A 19,195-nucleotide genomic window follows, 5' to 3' on the forward strand; every position below is an offset into this window, starting at 1 on the left:
CTTCAGTGATAGTCATTGAGACCCCTGAATTCACTGCAATTGTGTCAGAAGTGGAATGTCGCTACAGAAGATGCATATTCCAAAGGAAGGTGATAGTTTACTGAACTTACTACAACCTTGAGCGATCTCACGTGCCTGCTTTAAAACTGAGTCAATAGAATTGTTTGATTATCTTAACACTGGGAATTATCATGAAACAAATCACCAACCAGACAAGTTTGTTATCTCCCTTGGCTCTCATTGTCGTACTTAAATAGAGCCTTCTTTCCCTCTAGACTTTGCTCAGCATTTATCTGCTGTTAACACAACCGTCATCACTACCATTCATTTAACAGCTCCATCATGAAAGGCCATCATATCTGCTAAACATCCTTACCTTTGCTGTACCTGCATGTCGCAGTTTCCTCCCCTCTAGATCTATTATTTTTACCTGTTACAGCCGATTTGGACATATTTGTATAAAAGACTGAACATACTGAGCTCCATGTACATTTGTGTAATTATATTAAATATGAATGTATATGATGAAAATATTAGGTACGTACCTTTTATGATTTATATTTACCTGATTGAGATGTATTAATTTGTTGTTAGTGTAACTCAGTTTTTGCCCCCACCCCTCTTGCCCATTCATTGTACTGTGTTAAATGTGTTAGGATACAGGCAGGAAGTTGGGCCTTCGGGGGAGGGAGTCCTTGCTAGACGCGGGAGCTGTATAGTTTTTTTGACCATACAGACATACATGTCATATTATGTATTTTCCATATCAAGTAATCTATGCTTTAAGTTGATTGGATAATTTTTTTTTTGTTAGATATAAGATCAATAAAAAAAATTGTTGCACCATATCCCTGGATGTCACAATGTTTGGCCGTTTGGAAACCTTGAGTGTGGACTGTATGCGTACGAAACAACCCCGCTTCAGGCTTGGGCAGTGGCTATGGTAAAGAGGAAAGGAAGCCACTACAATCAAGTCAAACTCCGTGAAGGATTACTATTGGAAGGAAATCTCCGGTTCGGACACACGCTGGATTTTGTTCTATTTGTAATTGCATTCGAACCATAAGGACAGCTCGCTTGGTAGGATTTGAACTCCTAGATTTCGCCAGCCGTGAGTAACCCTGTTCAATGCGATCGTTTGATCATGCATATTAGGTAAAGCGCAAATGTGCTTATAATTGGAATGTTTGATACATTTGGGAATGGAATTCAAAACACAGCGTTGTGAAAACAATGAAGAAGTTTAAGTTTGGGAAACACAGATCCTATGCACAATGTAGCCTAATCATATGTCTTATATTTGGCCTATCGTGGAAATGCAATGCATCAACGCAACGAATGCAATTTAAGGATCTAAAGATACTGCGTGTTAACTTCATTAAAGGGACAAAACTTACAACGGGATGAAATGTTTAAAACGCATCTAAAATGCCTAACTTGCACATGTGCAATTCAAAATGGATCAATTTGCTGAAATGGATCACTGTGTTTTAAAGCATTAAAGCACTCTATGCAGCCCGGAGAGGCTAACTTGGAGTGTGTACACGCAAAATTAATGAAATAAAAGTTATTCTTGTTGATGGAGGAAACATTGCAACTGTGAATGAGAGTCTTGAAGCATTTGATGCTGTTCTCAATGACTTTAAGAATGCTCATGAATCTGTGCTAGAGCTGGTCACAGAGGAGGAACAGGAGAGCATTAACTATTATCAACCAAGAATGAGAACTTATGAACATTTCCTGAAAGAGGTGGAAATATGGAAAAAGGCTGAAATTGAGCCACAAACGCTCATTGAACCACACGACAGCATTTCCAATGTGTCAAAAATATCAAGTAAAACAAAGTATTCTAAGACTGCTTCCTCAGTGTCCTCTGCACGCCTTAAAGCTGAGGCAGAATGAGCAGCTCTACTAGCTCGCCAAGCATCATTACAGGACAAGCATGCATTGGAACTGGAGAAAGCTCAACTGGAACAACAGAAAGCTCAACTGAATGTTAGGATGGAAAAAATGGCACTGGAAACGGACATAGCAGCATATAATGCCAAACTCAAGGTCCTGGAGAGTACGGAGTCAACTTCTCAATCCCATTCTGTGGCAGCCCACATACTAAGCCAAGAAGATGGAATGAACTCTTATTTTGAGAAACAGGAACCAGAGGTCTATGAGGAACCTGAACCATCACCTGTTGAGTTTGCTGCATTAGGTGCAGTTCCAAAGACCCCACTACAAAGAGTTTTACAACAACCGACCACAAAGCCATCAAAACCTATTCAGAAAACAGTCATAAACCACACCCTTCAGCAGCCAACAGCAAGGTCTAGCAATCAACACAGAATCAACACTGTGGGTATCAGCCATAATACCAGCCATGATAACCCCTCTACTGTCATGCAAAGATAGAATGAAATTGCTGACCTCCTTGTACTACAGCACAAACAAGCCAAACTCCCTGTTAGGGAGATGCCTATGTTTGACGGTGATCCTCTAAACTTTAGGCCATTCATGCGTGCATTTGAGCATGGTATAGAAGATAAGACAAGCAGTCACCAGGATAGGCTCTATTACCTGGAACAGTACACCTCTGGGCAGCCCAAGGATCTGGTCCCTAGTTGTCTGCATATGGAAGCCAGAAGAGGCTATGCAGAGGCTAAGAGGTTGTTAAAGGAACACTTTGGCAATGAAATCAAAGTCACCACTGCTTACATGGAAAAGGCTTGGAACTGGACAAACATCAAACCAGATGATGGAAAGGGACTGGGTGGTTATGCACTCTAAGAGGTTGCTGTAACGCTATGCAAGACCTACAGAACATGGAAGAGCTTAATCTTCCCTCCAACATAAAGTTGATCATGTCAAAATTTCCCTACAAACTAAGGGAAAAATGGAGGTCTACGGCATGTGATATTATAGAGAGAAGTCACCTGAGGGCCCAGTTCAGTGACCTGGTGACGTTCATGGAAAAACAGGCCAAAATACTGCAGGATCCGTTGTATGGAGATATTCAAGATCCCCTGACCAACACGTTTTTAAAAACCTAAACAGAAGCTGACTTTAAACAGCAGTTCAAGTCCAAGAGTAGGGGAAGCAGCTTTGCCACTGCAGTAGCTGTAGTGGCAGATTGTGACTCTGAAAAACCTCTAAAAGAACAAACATTCAAAGTAAAGAGACCAGGCACCTACCCTTCTGATGCTCCTAGTATCTCATGTATATTTTTTGCTGGTGAGCATTTATTGGTCAACTGCCAACAGGTGAAGGCACAGCCACACAAATTCAAGGTTGAGTTTCTGGGATCAAAAGGCCTTTGTTTTGGCTGTTTGATGAGAGGACACTTAAGCAGAGAATGTAACAGAAGGATGACCTGTCAGAGTTGTCAAAGAAAGCACCCCACTATCCTGCACATTGAAGGAGGAGAGAGATTTAGATCTCAAAAGGCAGATATGAGTGGTGTAGCAGTAAAGCGGGAGGAGACTGTCAGCAGTGCTCTTGTTTCACTGGAAGCTGGTGAAGATACCGGGGCCGTACAGATTGTGCACTTGCAATTGTGCCAGTTCAAGTAAAGGTGGCAAATGGAAGCAAGTCTGTGTTAACCTATGCGTTTCTCGATTCTGGTAGCTCAGCAACATTTTTTACGGAGAGACTCATGAGGCAGTTGCAAGCTAAAGGCAGTGAGACTGAAATTCTGCTACGCACAATGGGGCAGGAGAGTCCTACCAAGAGCTTTGAGATATCTGGATTAGAGATTGGCAATGTGGAAGGTGACACATTTCTTGCATTACCAAAGGTCTACACCCAAAATAAGATCCCAGTGACAAGAGAGAATCTTCCCACTCAGAAAGATCTCAAAAGGTGGCCATACCTGAAAGAGGTTCAGTTGAAGGAGATTGATGCCGACGTCGAACTCCTGATTGGCGTAAATGCTCCAAAGGCAATGGAACCCTGGCAAATCATAAATAGCCAAGGCAACGGACCGTATGCAGTGAAAACCCTCTTTGGATGGGTGATGAACGGTCCTCTTAACAGTTGTACCATGGCAGAAGAATCTGGGCGTCCTACGGTGATGGCCAATCGTATCTCAATGGCCGACCTGGGGGTTCTTCTTGTAAATCAGTACAACCATGACATCCCTGAGAGAGAGTATGAAGAGAAAAGTGAGATGTCAGCTGAGGATCGTAGGTTTATGGAGATCGTATCAAGCTCCATAACCCTCAAAGACCATCACTACTACTTACCGTTGCCCTTTTGCAACAAAGATGTAGTCCTGCCAATCAATCGTGACATGGCAAAGAAGCTGGCTCTAAATATTATCAGGAAGTTCAAGAAGGACAAAGGTTACGCTGCAGAGTACAAAGGCTTCATGGAAGAGATGATAACAAAAGGTTACGCCGAGAAGGTACCACAAGAACAGCTCCTCAGAGAAAGGCAAGGTATGGTACATACCACACCATGGCGTTCACCATAAGCGCAAAGCAACGATACGAGTGGTGTTTGACTGTTCATCATCCTATAAAGGTACATCTCTTAACAGTGAACTCCTTCAAGGCCCTGACCTGGCAAACACGCTTATAGGAGTCTTGCTAAGATTTCGGCAAGAGCACATTGCCATGATGGCAGACATCGAAGGAATGTTCCATCAAGTACGTGTCCATGAAGATTACTTAGACTTCCTGCGATTCCTATGGTGGCCGGACGGTGATACTAACAAAAGATTGGAGGAGTACAGAATGACGGTACATCTTTTTCGGTGCTATATCCTCTCCAAGTTGTGCAAACTTTGCACTGTGAAAGACTGCAGAAGACAACTGTGAGAGGTACGATGAAGAGGTGATTCAAACAGTCAAGTCCAACTTCTATGTTGATGACTGCCTCAAGTCAGTGGCCACAGAAGAACAAGCCATAGCTCTCACAAAAAACCTCAGGGATGTGTGCTCTCAGGATGGGTTCCAGTTGACCAAGTGGGTCAGCAACAGCCGCACTGTGCTGGCTTCTATCCCTGATGAACACAAAGCCAAGCAGATAAAAGAACTGGACCTGGACAGAGAAATGCTGCCTGTTGAAAGAGCACTTGGAATCCGATGGAACATTGAAAGTGATGTTTACCTTCCAAGTCACTGTCAAGAACAGACCCCTTACAAGAAGAGGTATTCTCTCAACTGTCAGCTCTATTTATGATCTATTAGGTTTCCTCGCCCCATTCGTATTAAAGGCAAAGCAAATTCTTCAAGTGCTCTGCAAGCTAAAGTGTGGATGGGATGAAGTCATCCCTGAAGAACACTCTATTTCATGGAAGAGATGGCTCTCAGAGCTGGACCAGCTCTCCAGATTCCAGATCGACAGGTGTATGATGCCTGAGAACTTTGGTCAAGACCGCACAGCTGCATCACTTCGGTGATGCAAGTGAACAAGGTTATGGCACGGCAAGCTACCTTAGGTTCACAAACGGTATGGAAAAGGTCCACATCGCATTCATACTGGGGAAATCAAGGGTGACTCCACTCAAGCAGATGACGATCCCCAGACTGGAACTTGCTGCAGCAACACTGGCAGTGCGAGTGGACAGGATGTTAAGGTTGGAGCTCCAGATTGAACTTGAGTCAACTTTCTGGACAGACAGCTAGTCTGTGCTAAAATACATCCGCAACGATACCAAGAGATTCTATACTTTTGTGGCTAATAGGGTTGCTATGATCCGTGACCCATCGAAAGCAAAACAGTGGAGGTATTTGAACTCCAAACACAACCCAGCCGATGATGCCTCAAGAGGATTACATGTTGAAACTTTTCTGAACTCAAAGAGATGGCGCAAAGGACCAGAATTCCTGGAGGAAACAGAAACACAATGGCCAAAAGTCCCCGAGGAGCTTGGCTTCATCCCTCCGGATGATCCAGAGGTGAGAAAAGACGTCATCGTAAACAGTACATGTGTGGAAGAAAAGAGTCCGACCAGCAAACTGATTGAGAACTATTCAACATGGAACAGCTTGAAGAAAGCAGTTGCCTGGATGCTGAAACTGAAGAGACTTCTTCTACAGTTAAGCCAGAAAAGGAAAATTCTCACACAAACTGATCCAGGATCAGATCAGAGTCTGACAAACTCACTGAAGGAACAAATTGACAAGTTCAAACTGACGTTTGGAAAAGAAAGTCTGTCTGTAGATGACCTAGATGAAGCAGAAAAGGTCATCATTCGATTTGAGCAATGACAGCACTTTAAACAAGAAATTGCACTTGTTGTAAAAGAAAAACAATGTGCCAAGAGAAGCGGCTCAATCTGTAAGCTTGATCCAATTGTTGACAATGGCATTCTGAGAGTAGGAGGAAGGTTAAGCAAAGCTGCTATGCCTACGGAACTAAAGAATCCTGTGATCCTGCCCAAAGACTCCTACATCTCCAGACTGATCTTACTCCACATCCATGAGCAGGTTGGCCACTCTGGGAGAGGTCACATGCTTTCTAGACTTCACCAGCGATATTGGATACCCTGTGCCAACTCCTTAGCAAGGAAGATCCTTAAGAGCTGTGTCTTCTGCAGGCGGATGCAAGCTAGAGTTGGAGAACAGAAGATGGCTGACCTTCCACAAGATCGGGTGTCACCTGATTTGCCGCCTTTCACCCATGTGGGCATAGATTACTTCGGCCCCATAGAGGTGAAGCGAGGCCGCGTTCATGTGAAGCGGTATGGTGTGATCTTTACTTGCCTTGTGAGTCGAGCTGTCCATCTAGAAGTTGCTAGTTATCTGGATACTGATTCCTGCATCAATGCCCTGCGCAGGTTCATCTGTCGAAGGTGCCCAGTAACAAGTATCAGAACAGACAATGGCACCAACTTTGTTGGAACACACAGAGAGCTAGGAGAAGCTCTGAAAGAGCTGGATCACAACAAGATTCAAAATTAATTACTGAAGGAAGGAGTGACATGGTCATTCAACCCTCCCTCTGGAGCCCACCATGGGGGGGTATGGGAGAGGTTGATCCGACTGGTGAAAAATATCCTTTATTCCGTCCTTAAAGAGCAAGTACTGGATGATGAGGCTTTGCAGACAGCCTTGTGTGAAGTTGAGGCGATTATGAACGACAGACCAATCACTACTGTAACAAATGACCCTAATGATCTAGAACCCCTGACTCCAAACCATCTGCTTCATCTGAAAGCAAAGCCAGTCCTGCTACCAGGACTATTCCAGAGAAGCGACCTATACTCACGAAGGAGATGGAAGCAAGTACAATATATCACTGACCTCTTCTGGAAGAGATGGATCAGGGAGTATCTTCCACTTATGCAGGAGTGGAACAAAACTAAGAGAAACTTCAGTCCTGGTGACCTTGTGGTCATCGTCGATGACACCGCCCCAAGGAACTCTTGGCTAATGGGGCGTGTGGTGAAGGCTTTGCCAGGGGCCAAAGGTCTTGTCCGGAGTGTCATGGTTAAGACTAAGACCAATATCTTACAGAGACCTATCAATAAACTCTGTCTGCTCCTCGAGGCGATGGAGTGACACACACACACAGTGCTCCATCTTTGAATCACGTGCACCTCTGATTCGTTGATGTCGTACATTTTTGGATGCCAAACTCTTGACATTTTTGGAAGTTGAACACCTTTATACTTCAACTCAGACTGAGATCTATGGACTATTTTCCTATATGGCACCTTGTATATTTGTATATAGCTATGAACTGTAATAGTGCTCTGGTATAGAATGTTTTGTGTATTGGCTCTACGTTTGAATATTGAGTAATTGTTGTGCATTCAGTGCAGTGAACAATTAGGGGCCGGTATGTTAGAGCCGATTTGGACATATTTGTATAAAAGACTGAACATACTGAGCTCCATGTACATTTGTGTAAATATATTAATATTAATGTATATGATGAAAATATTAGGTACGTACCTTTTATGATTTATATTTACCTGATTGAGATGTATTAATTTGTTGTTAGTGTAACTCAGTTTTTGCCCCCACCCCTCTTGCCCATTCATTGTACTGTGTTAAATGTGTTAGTATAAAGGCAGAAAGTTGGGCCTTCGGGGGAGGGAGTCCTTGCTAGACGCTGGAGCGGTATAGTTTTTTGACCATACAGACATGCATACAGACATGTCCTATTATGTATTTTCCATATCAAGTAATCTAAGCTTTAAGTTGATTGGATAATAATTTTTTTGTTAGATATGAGAATAAAATTTTTTGTTGCACCATATCCCTGGATGTCATTGAATGTTTGGCCGTTTGGAAACCTTGAGTGTGGACTGTATGCGTACGAAACAACCCCGCTTCAGGCTTGGGCAGTGGCTATGGTAAAGAGGAAAGGAAGCCACTACAACCAATATTCACATTTGTCACTGGTCCATTAATACCGTGCCCTTGGAAATTAGAAGTTACCTCCGGTATCCTACTGAATAAACATAACTTGTGTGTTATTGTTTACAGATGGGGAAAGTCCTTAGCTGTTCGTTATGGGATTTTGGGGGATCCAATGGCCGACAGGAGACGTCTTCTCTCTGAGTGGATACAGGCAGTAGGGTATGATACCAACTCTCTTTTACTGTAATGGATGCCAGACATGTTTTTTTCTGTTGTTTAGAAAGTGTTAAATCAGATTTCATGTGATACTGTAAGCTGCCATTTACTGTAGCTGAAGATAACCGATCATGGCATCGTTCAATTCATCCAGCAATTAGGCTAATCTTGTCACCTCAGATATGGTCACAAAATGTTGGACTTTTGCTTCGCCGCCCAAGCAGGTGGTGACCGCAGCACGTCTCCTGTTTGTCCTTGTGTGCTGTGACCGTTTTTAGGATGCGTTCCTTAAGGAAGACAGTGTTGTTGGCCATTGTGGCATCTGTGGTGTTGGTGGTGGCCCTCCTCCATTCCTGGCCCACCCGGGCCTACACCACCGTGGATGTCTGGCAGAGACCAGGGCCTGCAGTAGAGAGGCACCTGGAGGAGAGGTTCCCAGAACCAGACCACAGATCTGCCAACATCCCCTATCGCGTGAAGGAGAGTATTGCAGGGTCAGTATTTGATATAAGGCCTTTGAATTATATATATTTTTTTCTCTTTGATATTCTGATTCAATAAGCTGATGATGTGGTGGAAATCATGTTTCATTGTCATTTGATTGATGAAGTCCTATCATCCCTTTCGTCTGTCTCCAGTCTGTTGGCACGTAACGGGTGTGTGTGTGAAGGTGAGAGTGGGGGCATGAACCTGCCCTTTGCCCAGCTGCTGTTCCCCCGGGTGTCAGCCCACCCCATGCACACTGCATTTGAGGCTTCTGAGCTGGAAGAGATGAAGAAACGAAGGGCCAAGGAGTACCAGGGCTTCCAGATGAGGTGAGAGCAAAGCACTGTACACCAGCACAGAACTGAAAGGGAAGGACTTCCCATATATTATTGTAGGTAGTCCTTACCCTAGGGGAAGTTGCTGTGTTTGTCATTTCATGTGATTAAATACCAAGCTTTGAAATTTTTAGGTTTAGGTTAAACTTGCTGTAGGTCTTTTGAACGAACGAGATGATGTCATTGGGTTAGGCTGAACATTACCCCATTTTTTTAATTTTTTTTTTTTACATGTAGGCCAAATAGGGTTCATGAGGCTTTAGTCTAGCTGTAATAGCTTTGAGTACTGATTATTAAACTGGTGTGTATCTGCCCCCTACAGGTCTCAGACTCCTGCAGATATGCTCATCGTGGCCGAGGCCAACAATCCTCTGCAGTACCCAACACAGGGGATGGAAGTACGGCCGCTCAAAACCATCCTCATCCCAGGTCTGACCCATAACAGAGATTAGTTTAATTTTACCTTGACATACATTGCATTCGGAAAGTATTCAGACCCCTTGACCATTTCCACATTTTGTTACGTTACAGCCTTATTCTAGAATGGATTAAATAAATACAAATCTAATCAATCTACACACAATACCCCATAATGACAAAGCAAAAACAGGTTTTTAGAAATGTAAAAAAACGGAATGTTCTGTCAGGTTGGATGGGGAGCGTCGCTGCACAGCTATTTTCAGGTCTCTCCAGAGATGTTTGATTGGGTTCAAGTCCAGGTTCTGGCTGGGCCACTCAAGGACATTCAGAGACTTGTCCCGAAGCCACTCCTGCGTTGTCTTGGCTCTGTGCTTATGGTCGTTGTTCTGTTGGAAAGTGAATCGTCACCCCAGTCTGAGGTCCTGAGTACTCTGGAGCAGGTTTTCATCAAGGATCTCTCTGTACTTTGCTCTGTTCATCTTTCCCTCAATCCTGACTAGTCTCCCAGTCCCTGCCGCTGAAAAACATCCCCACAGCATGATGCTGCCACCACCATGCTTCACCGTCAGGATGGTGCCAGGTTTCCTCCAGATTTAACGCTTGGCATTCAAGCCAAAGAATTCAATCTTGGTTTCATCAGACCAGAGAATCTTGTTTCTCATGGTCTGAGAGTCTTTAGGTTTCTTTTGGCAAACTCCCTGCGGGCTGTCATGTGCCTTTTACTGAGGAGTAGCTTCTGTTTGGCCACTACCATAAGACTTGATTGGTGGAGTGCTGCAGAGATGGTTGTCCTTCTGGAAGGTTCTCCCATCTCTGGAGCTCTATCAGAGTGATCATCGGGTTCTTGGTCACGTCCCGATGCTCAGTTTGGCCGGGCGGCCAACTCTAGGAAGAGTTTTGGTGGTTCCAAACTTATTCCATTTAAGAATGAGGGAGCCCACTGTGTTCTTGGGGACCTTCAATACTGCAGAAATGTTTTGGTACCCTTCCCCAGATCTGTGCCTCGACACAATCCTGTCTCGGAGCTTTACGGACAATTCCTTCTACCTCATGGCTTGGTTTTTGGTCTGACATGCACTGTCAACTGTGGGACCTTATAGACAGGTGTGTGCCTTTCCAAATCATGTCCAATTGATTGGAGTCCACCTGTGGTAAATTCAGTTAAATTGTAGAAACATCTCAAGGATGATCAATGGAAACAGGATGCACCTGAGCTCAATTTCAAGTCTCATAGCAAAGTGTCTGAATACATGGTATTTTTTTTTTTTTATAAATTAGCAAGAATGTCTACAACCCTGTTTTCACTTTGTCGTTGTGGGATATTGTGTGTAGATTGATAATCCATTTTAGAATAAGGCTGTAACGTAACAAAATGTGGAAAAAGAGAAGGCGTCTGAATACTTTCCGAATGGACTGTAGGTCCCTTGATATTTAAAACCTAATTTGTAATGGAAACCTGGCGATAGGCAAAATCCACTGCTCACCCAGAGCTGATTAGTGAAGATGCTGGAGCCAAAAGGCAAAACTGGAGAAACAGGAACAAGTCTCTGCACACTTCTAGTCAGATGCAAATTTCTTTAATTGTGTCTGAGCTTTCAGTCAGCCGACCTTCATCAGGAAACCTGGCAAAATAGGGCAAGAATACAAAGACAAGTGTAATTTTATCAAGTTACCAATCCAGGGAGACTGTCCTATTACAACAATGTTAAAAATTTGAAAAACCCCAGCACACCGGTAATCTTGATGCTGATCTTATTCACCAACGTTTTGGTCTCAATCAATCTTCATCAGGGTATTTGGAGGTAAAACTCATTGTCTTTTAACGTGACAGACAATAGGTGTTCTAACAATCTAATACTATTATTACTACGGTGTTAGTACTATTATTGCAACCACTGACAGCTACTATCTATACCATTACTACCATGATAACCTACTGCACTGTATGGCTGTTTTAGAGCAGAGAATAGTGTTTTGTTGCACAACAGAGAAATAGTGTTTACTTCAGCTGACAATTGATGTGGTGAATTTGGATTGGATAAACATCCAACACCTTCATCAAATATGCCAGTAAATTGACGTCATATGTTTTCAGGACTTGCAGTACAAGACCATCCCAAAGAGCTGTACACAGTAAGTAGACCAATAACATTTGGTTTGAGTTATTATTTCCAATACTATTCCATCTGTCTGGTCCTTGTCTTCTTTGTTCTGTCTCCCTCTTAATTTTTTTTCTTTCTCAGGTCAACTTCACCTCTACCCTGGGAACGTTAAACGTGGCAGCGGAGGTTGAGGGGGTAAAGGTCAAAGGTGACGGGGAGATGCACATGACCCTGACCAGCAGCCTGCTGTCCAATTTGAACCGGCAGCTACAGTTTGTCACCTATACCAACACACTGTTCCACCCTAGTACAGCAGACACAGGTGAGGCTAGACACACCTGTCATTCTGCTGTGTACTACTTATTTCTGTATTGTGTCCATGATCAAATAATTATCATATAACATCTGTAAAATATTTATGGTAATGAGGTTGGAAATACTCTTGCTGTGTCTTTCAGTGCAGTTTGAGACAGAGGGTCACCAAGCCATGTTTACTATCAAGGTCCGTCATGGTGTAACTCCAAAACTCTACAACACGGGACCCAAAGGGGGTATGTCAACAAATACAACAGCTGACTGTATCTGTCACAACCGCACAACACTTCCCAAAAAATAAAAATAAATTGCATCTGAGATCAATGTACAGTATGTAATGTCAAATACCTTAACTTTTTGTCTCTCTCTGTTCCCCTTCTAGAATACAACATCAGTGCCCTTGTTACCATAGCAACCAAAACCTTCATGCGCTATGACAAGCTCCAAGGTCTCATCGACAGTGTGCGAAAATACTATTCCACTGTCACCATAGTAATAGCTGATGACAGTGAAAACCCAAAGACAGTCTCTGGCCCCTACATCGAACATTACATCATGCCATTTGGAAAGGTATTTTTTTTAAACCCTACTGCCTCTATTTGCAAGTAAGGGATGGGATACAGTGTACATGAACCTGTCAAGTCAAAAATGTGTCTAACACTAACATTGTTTGCTTAAATGATCCTTGACAGATGACCTTAAGTGAAAAAGTTGGAAAGAAACTGTCTTGGAAACTCGTTCAGTGGAAAAAGTCCTGTCTGATTTTCTTAGTTGTCCTTTCGCTGCTTCTGCTTCCTCTTTCCCACATCCTCTTCTGTGTCACAACAACTAGGGCTGGTTTGCAGGACGGAACCTAGCCGTTTCCCAGGTGACTACCAAGTATGTGCTGTGGGTGGACGATGACTTCATCTTCACGGCCAACACCAAGCTGGAGAAACTGGTGGACGTCCTGGAGAGGACTACCCTGGACCTGGTGAGGGGGCACAGGCATTGCCATACTGTATTGTAGACCTGGGTTCAAATATCACATGAAATCGTTCAAATACTTTAATAGTTAGTACCAATAATTCAACAATGGTCCACTTTCTATGCAACAGTCGACTCCAGTTCAGAAGCTTTCTCTGGACTCAGAACACATTGGTTACTCACTGGGATTTACTCTGCAGAGCCAAAAACAGCACCTACACAATTCACCACATTCCATCTTGGGTAGCATGAGGAAACATAATCAACATTTCAGTCATTTTGCCAGACAGACACAACTTATTATGAGTTATTAAATTAAAGTTTAAAAATAATTTTGATTTACAGCACATCATGAAAAGAGTATTGAAATAAATTATGTTAGCTGTCTTCTGAAGATGACAAATGAGGAGGCATTCCTTGCTAGCCACATCCAGTCTATCATCTCACAAATGGAGTAACATTGCCTTTAAAAGCTGCATTGTCTACAAGCGTGATAAGATTGAATCCCGGGCCTTGTTTTCTACTTACAGAAGAAAGCAATCTCTCAACAGACTCTTCCGTTCTCATCCTCTCTTCTTCACTGAACCGTACAGGCATATTCTTGCTCTGTAATACATGAACACCACAGCAATATCAGTCATGCGCGTGTGCACAAACTCACACAAACACGCAGGCATGGATGCATGGACACACACACACGTCATACATGCACACAATCCTAGCACAAAAGCCACAAAAGCTGACACCCACACATAAGGCTTGTAATGAATGATCTGTGTGTGTCTGTTTGAGGGTGAAGGGTGTTTTGGCTGGAGCCTGAATCCCGCTCAGAGACTTACTGTGTGCTCTGGGAATAGAATAGACCTCTTGTGTACCATAGACTGGGACTCCTACTCTTGAGAGGGGAGTCTATGGGTTACACATGTCAGCAGCTGGTCTGCTGGACACTTTGAATCCCTTCTTTCTTCGGACCCCAAAAGCACAGACAGACAAACATGGGACGGAGAAACTTCTCGGTTTTCTGGTTCTTATTTTAGTTTTGTCTGTTTATTGTGTCCTTTGGAAAGATGACGTGATCAAGGATCCAACTGTTTCCATCGGTTTCCTTCTGATTTCGTATATCAAATCACTACAGCATGCACTCAATATCAACTTCAGTCAGACAATTGGAAGTACCCCTAATGTTTTTTTTTTACACGGTATACAGTGCATTCAGAAAGTATTCAGATCCCTAAACTTTCCACATTTTGTTACGTTACAGCCTTTTTCTAAAATTGATTAAATAAAACATTTCAAATTTAAAAAACAAATAAACAGAAATCCCCTATTTACATAAGTATTCAGACCCTTTGCTATGAGACTCGAAATTGAGCTCAGGTGCATCCTGTTTCCATTGTTCATCCTTGAGATGTTTCTACAACTTGATTGGAGTCCACCTGTGGTAAATTCAATTGATTGGACATGATTTGGAAAGGCACACACCTGTCTATATAAGGTCCCAATGTTGACCGTTCATGTCAGAGAAAAAAATCACGCAATGAGGTTGAAGGAATTGTCCGTAGAGCGCCGAGACAGCCTTGTGTCGAGGCACAGATCTGGGGAAAGGTACCAAAAAATGTCTGCAGCATTGAAGGTCCCCAAGAATACAGTGGCCTCCATCATTCTTAAATGGAAGAAGTTAGGAACCACCAAGACTCTTCCTAGAGCTGGCCACCAGGCCAAACTGAGCAATCGGGGAAGAAAGGCCTTGGTCAGGGAGGTGACCAAGAATCCAATGGTCACTCTGACAGATCTCCAGAGTTCCTCTGTGGAGATGGGAGAACCTTCCAGAAGGACAACCATCTCTGCAGCACACCACCAATTAAGCCTTTATGGGAGAGTGGCTAGACAGAAACCACTCCTTAGTAAATGGCACATGACAGCCCGCTTGGAATTTTCCAAAAGGACTCTCAGACAATGAGAAACAAGATTCTCTGCTTTTTCTGATGAAACCAAGATTGAACTCTTTGACCTGAATGCCAAGCGTCACGTCTGGAAGAAACCTGGCACCATCCCTATGGTCAAGCATGGTGGTGCCTGCATCATGCTGTGGGGATGTTTTTCAGCAACGGGGACTGGGAGACTAGTCAGGATCGAAGGAAAGATGAACGGAGCAAAGTATAGAGAGCTCTTTGATGAAAACCTGCTCCAGAGTGCTCAGGACCTCACACAGGGGCGAAGATTCAACTTCCAACAGGACAACGACCCTAAGCACACAGCAGGAGTGGCATCGGGACAGGTCTCTGAATGTCCTTGAGTGGCCCAACCAGAGCCCGGACTTGAACCTGATCGAACACCTCTGGAGAGACATGAAAATAGCTGTGCAGCAACGAACCCATCCAACCTGACAGAGCATGAGAATAAGAGGATCTGCAGAGTAAAATGGGAGAAACTCTCCAAATACAGGTGTGCCAAGCTTGTAGCGTCATACCCAAGAAGACTCGAGGCTTTAATCACTGCCAAAGGTGCTTCAACAAAGTACTGAGTAGAGGGTCTGAATACTTACCTATTTTTTTTATTTGTAATAAATTAGCAAAATAGTCTAAACCTGTTTTTGCTTTGACATTATGCGGTATTGTATATAGATTGAGGGGAAAAAACGATTTAATCAATTTTAGAATAAGGCTGTAACGTAACAAAATGTGGAAAAAGTCAAGGGATCTGAATACTTTCCGAATGCACTGTATGTTCTTTGTGTGTGTGTGTGTGTGTATCAGAATCAATGCATTCTTTATATGCACATTTGTATCTGTGTGTGTGATTTAGGTGGGTGGTGCAGTGCGGGAGGCCACTGGCTATACTGCCACCTACAGGCAGACCATCTCCATTGAGCCAGGGGAGGAGGAGGGTGACTGCTTGCATATGCGGAGGGGCTTCCACCACATCATCCAGGGCTTTCCAAACTGCGTAGTCACGGACGGGGTCATCAACTTCTTCCTGGCCCGCACAGACAAAATCCAGCAAGTGGGCTTTGACCCCCGTCTGGCCAGAGTGGCCCACCTGGGTGAGTACAGACCCAAACCCCAGAACCACACAGAGTGTGCCTGTCCATAACATCAGCTGTACCAGTAGTCAAATGTAGTCGGTGCTACGCGGAGCCTGCACCTGCACCTTATGAGTCCAAAGAGGAGTAGGATAGAAAGTAGGATAAGAGTACCCTAGCTTTGTGTCCACATCCCAATTCAATCTTATACCCAAACCTAGCCATGTCCCTAAGCCTAACCCTAGCTTCATGTCCACAACCCGATTCAACCCAAACCCTAATCTTGGCATAACCCAAACCCTAAACCCTAATCTTGGCTTAACTTGTGTTCAATCCTGGCTCAACCCTGATCCAAAACCCTCCAAATAGGGCTCCTCCATGTCCGAATTCACAATTTAACCCCTGAGCTGCACCATCTACATTTGGAAGAAAGTGATATAGGTAACAGTTCTTCAAAACCAGTCTGAATAGTCATTAATTAATTATGTATCAAAAAGCTCAAGAAGGGAACGAAATAGCTTCTTCTCAAATGTTTGTTAGTTGCGTTTGTACATATAAATTGTGTGATACTTTAAGTTCCCTTAGCATAAAAACTAACCTCTTTCCTTTTGCTCTGACCCCTTGGTTCTTGTCACAGAGTTTTTCATCGATGGCCTCGGCTCGCTTCACGTGGGATCCTGTGATGATGTCATCGTCAACCACGCCACCAAGATCAAGCTTCCCTGGGTCAGCCAATCAGAGAGTGACAAGACGTATGCCAAGTTCCGCTACCCACCAGCCTCCTCGGATGCCACACACACCAAAAACGGCCTCCTCTATTTCAAGAACCGCTTCCAGTGTTTGACTCACAATTAAATTCCCTGTTTTGTTAACCTGTCGTTTCTCCTCTCGTTCAAGATTCATGCTCTTTCTGAGTTGCCAAAGAAGCTCTCGCCCGATGTGTCCAATCGGATAAGACTTTAGACAACCACATTACACACATCCCCTTGAAAATCGACCTTGCTTGTTTCACTCAATGGATTGTCATTCAAACAGCAAAGCTGTCATTTCTATTAACTTAATCATAATTTCTCTTCAGTTGTGTACTCTTGATTGTAAACTCAAGGTTGAGATCATTTTAAGGGATATATATGCGTTTTGTGCCTCAAATCTTATCTGACAAGTTGCCACCGAGTCCTTTTGTTGAGGAAAGAGAACAAAGACATGCTGAATTAGCCTTACGCCCTCACAGGACTAAATGAGGTGAACGAGTTTCCATACTGTTATGAAGAGATCAGAGGTGTGTGTACTCTGTGTACTCTGTCCTTCCCTTTGCACTATACAGTTTGAGCTGGACTGAGCTCTATGGGTCAGACAAATGAGGATTGTGGGGACCTAGGGGGACTGAGGATGGGGATTGACAGTCATTCAGTAGAGAGGACACTTCTCAGCATGTGACAACCCCTTCAGAGACACAACGCATGGGTGCTCCCTTTCCAACCCCGGACAATGAACACATTCAAGACTCTAAATGTGTTGCTAATTCTCCCTGGGTGTCTGTGCCAATGGTTTCCCAGGTGGTTTGGTGTTGAATTATATATTTTGTTTGAAACCTGTGTCGCCCTTGACTGGCCCATGCTTGAGGAGAATGATGCTCATCCATCTGATCTGGGATCTAACCCAGGAATAATATCCCTGTTTCACCTGGTCTAGTGCATTCTGTCTATCTAGAGTCGATCCCACTCTGTTTTATACTCCAAGCATCATAATAAGGAATGCTTCTATCCATGCACGCATTTGAATGGGAGGTGAGATTAATTGCATTTTCATATGCTACCTCGAACAGAAGGGTTAGTTTGACCAAAGTGCATGTCTCTCTATTTCTTTATCAATTCTACATAGAAATAAACACACACTAATAGAATAATGGCACAGTTTGAGTTTAGAGAGTTGAAACGCTGTAAGAATGAGTAGAACACCAAAGGAAATGTTTGGAGAGACACAATGTTAGGATGACACATTATAGAGCGATGATATGAATGATAAAGTAAGGGTCACAGTCACACCGAAGTACCAAGGCAGCAAAACATTTTATACTTACAGTTCCTATGCCATGCAACCTGACAGCAGGAGCACATCATGTTATTGTGTGCCATGACCACTAGATGGAACCTTGCATAAGAATAGTGTTTTCTAAAATCAAACTACAAATAGTTTTTTTGAGTCATTTGAAATACCCCAAGGTGCCAGTGATACATTAGATAACTTTTTATTTTGTCCTTTTTTAATAGAGGAATATTTTAAAACAGATACAATTTTGGGTGATGCCAGATTTAGATTTGTCTTTCCTGAAAGGGGATATTTAACACTAAGTGAGATCTCATCAGTTCAATTGAACCCTGATTGCAGTAGCCTATTTACACAGCGACGTAGCTCCTCTTCCATGGGAATCTATGACTAATACCAGCTAGACTCCCCAAGCAGATGCTTCCCGTTTACAGAATGAGAAGTGTTCTGCATGTGAGTAGGGGCAGTAGCTTGTCAACAAAGACACTGCTTAATGACAGGTTTGATTGAATTCCACTCTCTGAAGTTAAGTAGTTGAAGGGATTTGGACAGTGATTTCCATTGTTCAACTGATGATGATGGCGGTTGTATTTTTCTGCTTGCTTCACCTTAGAACCACGGGTCTGAGTCTTTCCAACCTGAAAAATATCATCAAGACAACCTTCTGCATTATCAGACTGTTTTTATTTAAACATGATTATAAAGTCTCTGATAAAAAATACAGCTGATGATTGGTACTGTGTTTATTTTAGGCAACATTTAAGAGGGTGTTCTGGTGCAGTGGTTCCCACTTATGGGTCACTGCATGAGTCCAGGTGGGTTGCAGGATGCAATTTTTTTGGTGCATTGTTACAAATTATTACTATACAGTACATTTCTTAAAATTGGTCACATCCCACTGCACACACACTGGTTGAATCAACGTTGTTTCCACGCCATTTCAATAAAATTACATTGAACCAAAGTGGAATGAATGTTGAATTG

General features: G+C 43.2%; 1 protein-coding gene across 2 annotated transcripts; it reads left to right on the top strand.

Annotated features, from left to right (window-relative positions):
- The first annotated feature begins 679 nt into the window (after positions 1–679).
- Positions 680–18,939, top strand: LOC120065186 (beta-1,4 N-acetylgalactosaminyltransferase 1-like). 2 transcript variants are annotated; one of them, XM_039015972.1, is made up of 12 exons: positions 680–1,111; positions 8,430–8,522; positions 8,798–9,013; positions 9,158–9,334; positions 9,663–9,769; positions 11,856–11,893; positions 12,004–12,184; positions 12,321–12,413; positions 12,560–12,747; positions 13,010–13,150; positions 15,949–16,186; positions 16,803–18,939. In XM_039015972.1, the coding sequence occupies exons 2-12, from the start codon at positions 8,476–8,478 to the stop codon at positions 17,018–17,020; spliced, it is 1,644 nt and encodes a 547-aa protein (XP_038871900.1). In that variant the 5' UTR covers positions 680–1,111; positions 8,430–8,475; the 3' UTR covers positions 17,021–18,939. The 2 variants fall into 2 exon arrangements, with proteins under 2 accessions (XP_038871900.1, XP_038871901.1); XM_039015973.1 differs by lacking the exon at positions 680–1,111 and having other exon boundaries at positions 8,744–9,013.
- The last annotated feature ends 256 nt before the right edge of the window (positions 18,940–19,195 follow it).

Source organism: Salvelinus namaycush, chromosome 20, assembly GCF_016432855.1.
Source record: "Salvelinus namaycush isolate Seneca chromosome 20, SaNama_1.0, whole genome shotgun sequence".
Taxonomy (NCBI): domain Eukaryota; kingdom Metazoa; phylum Chordata; class Actinopteri; order Salmoniformes; family Salmonidae; genus Salvelinus; species Salvelinus namaycush.

Bases quoted from the DNA above. Each gene is read 5' to 3' on its own strand.
- LOC120065186 (XM_039015972.1), top strand. From the start codon at position 8,476: ATGGCCGACAGGAGACGTCTTCTCTCTGAGTGGATACAGGCAGTAGG. The intron at 8,523-8,797 runs GTATGATACCAA...GACCGTTTTTAG, and splicing joins GAGTGGATACAGGCAGTAGG to GATGCGTTCCTTAAGGAAGA. The intron at 12,185-12,320 runs GTGAGGCTAGAC...TGTGTCTTTCAG, and splicing joins CCCTAGTACAGCAGACACAG to TGCAGTTTGAGACAGAGGGT.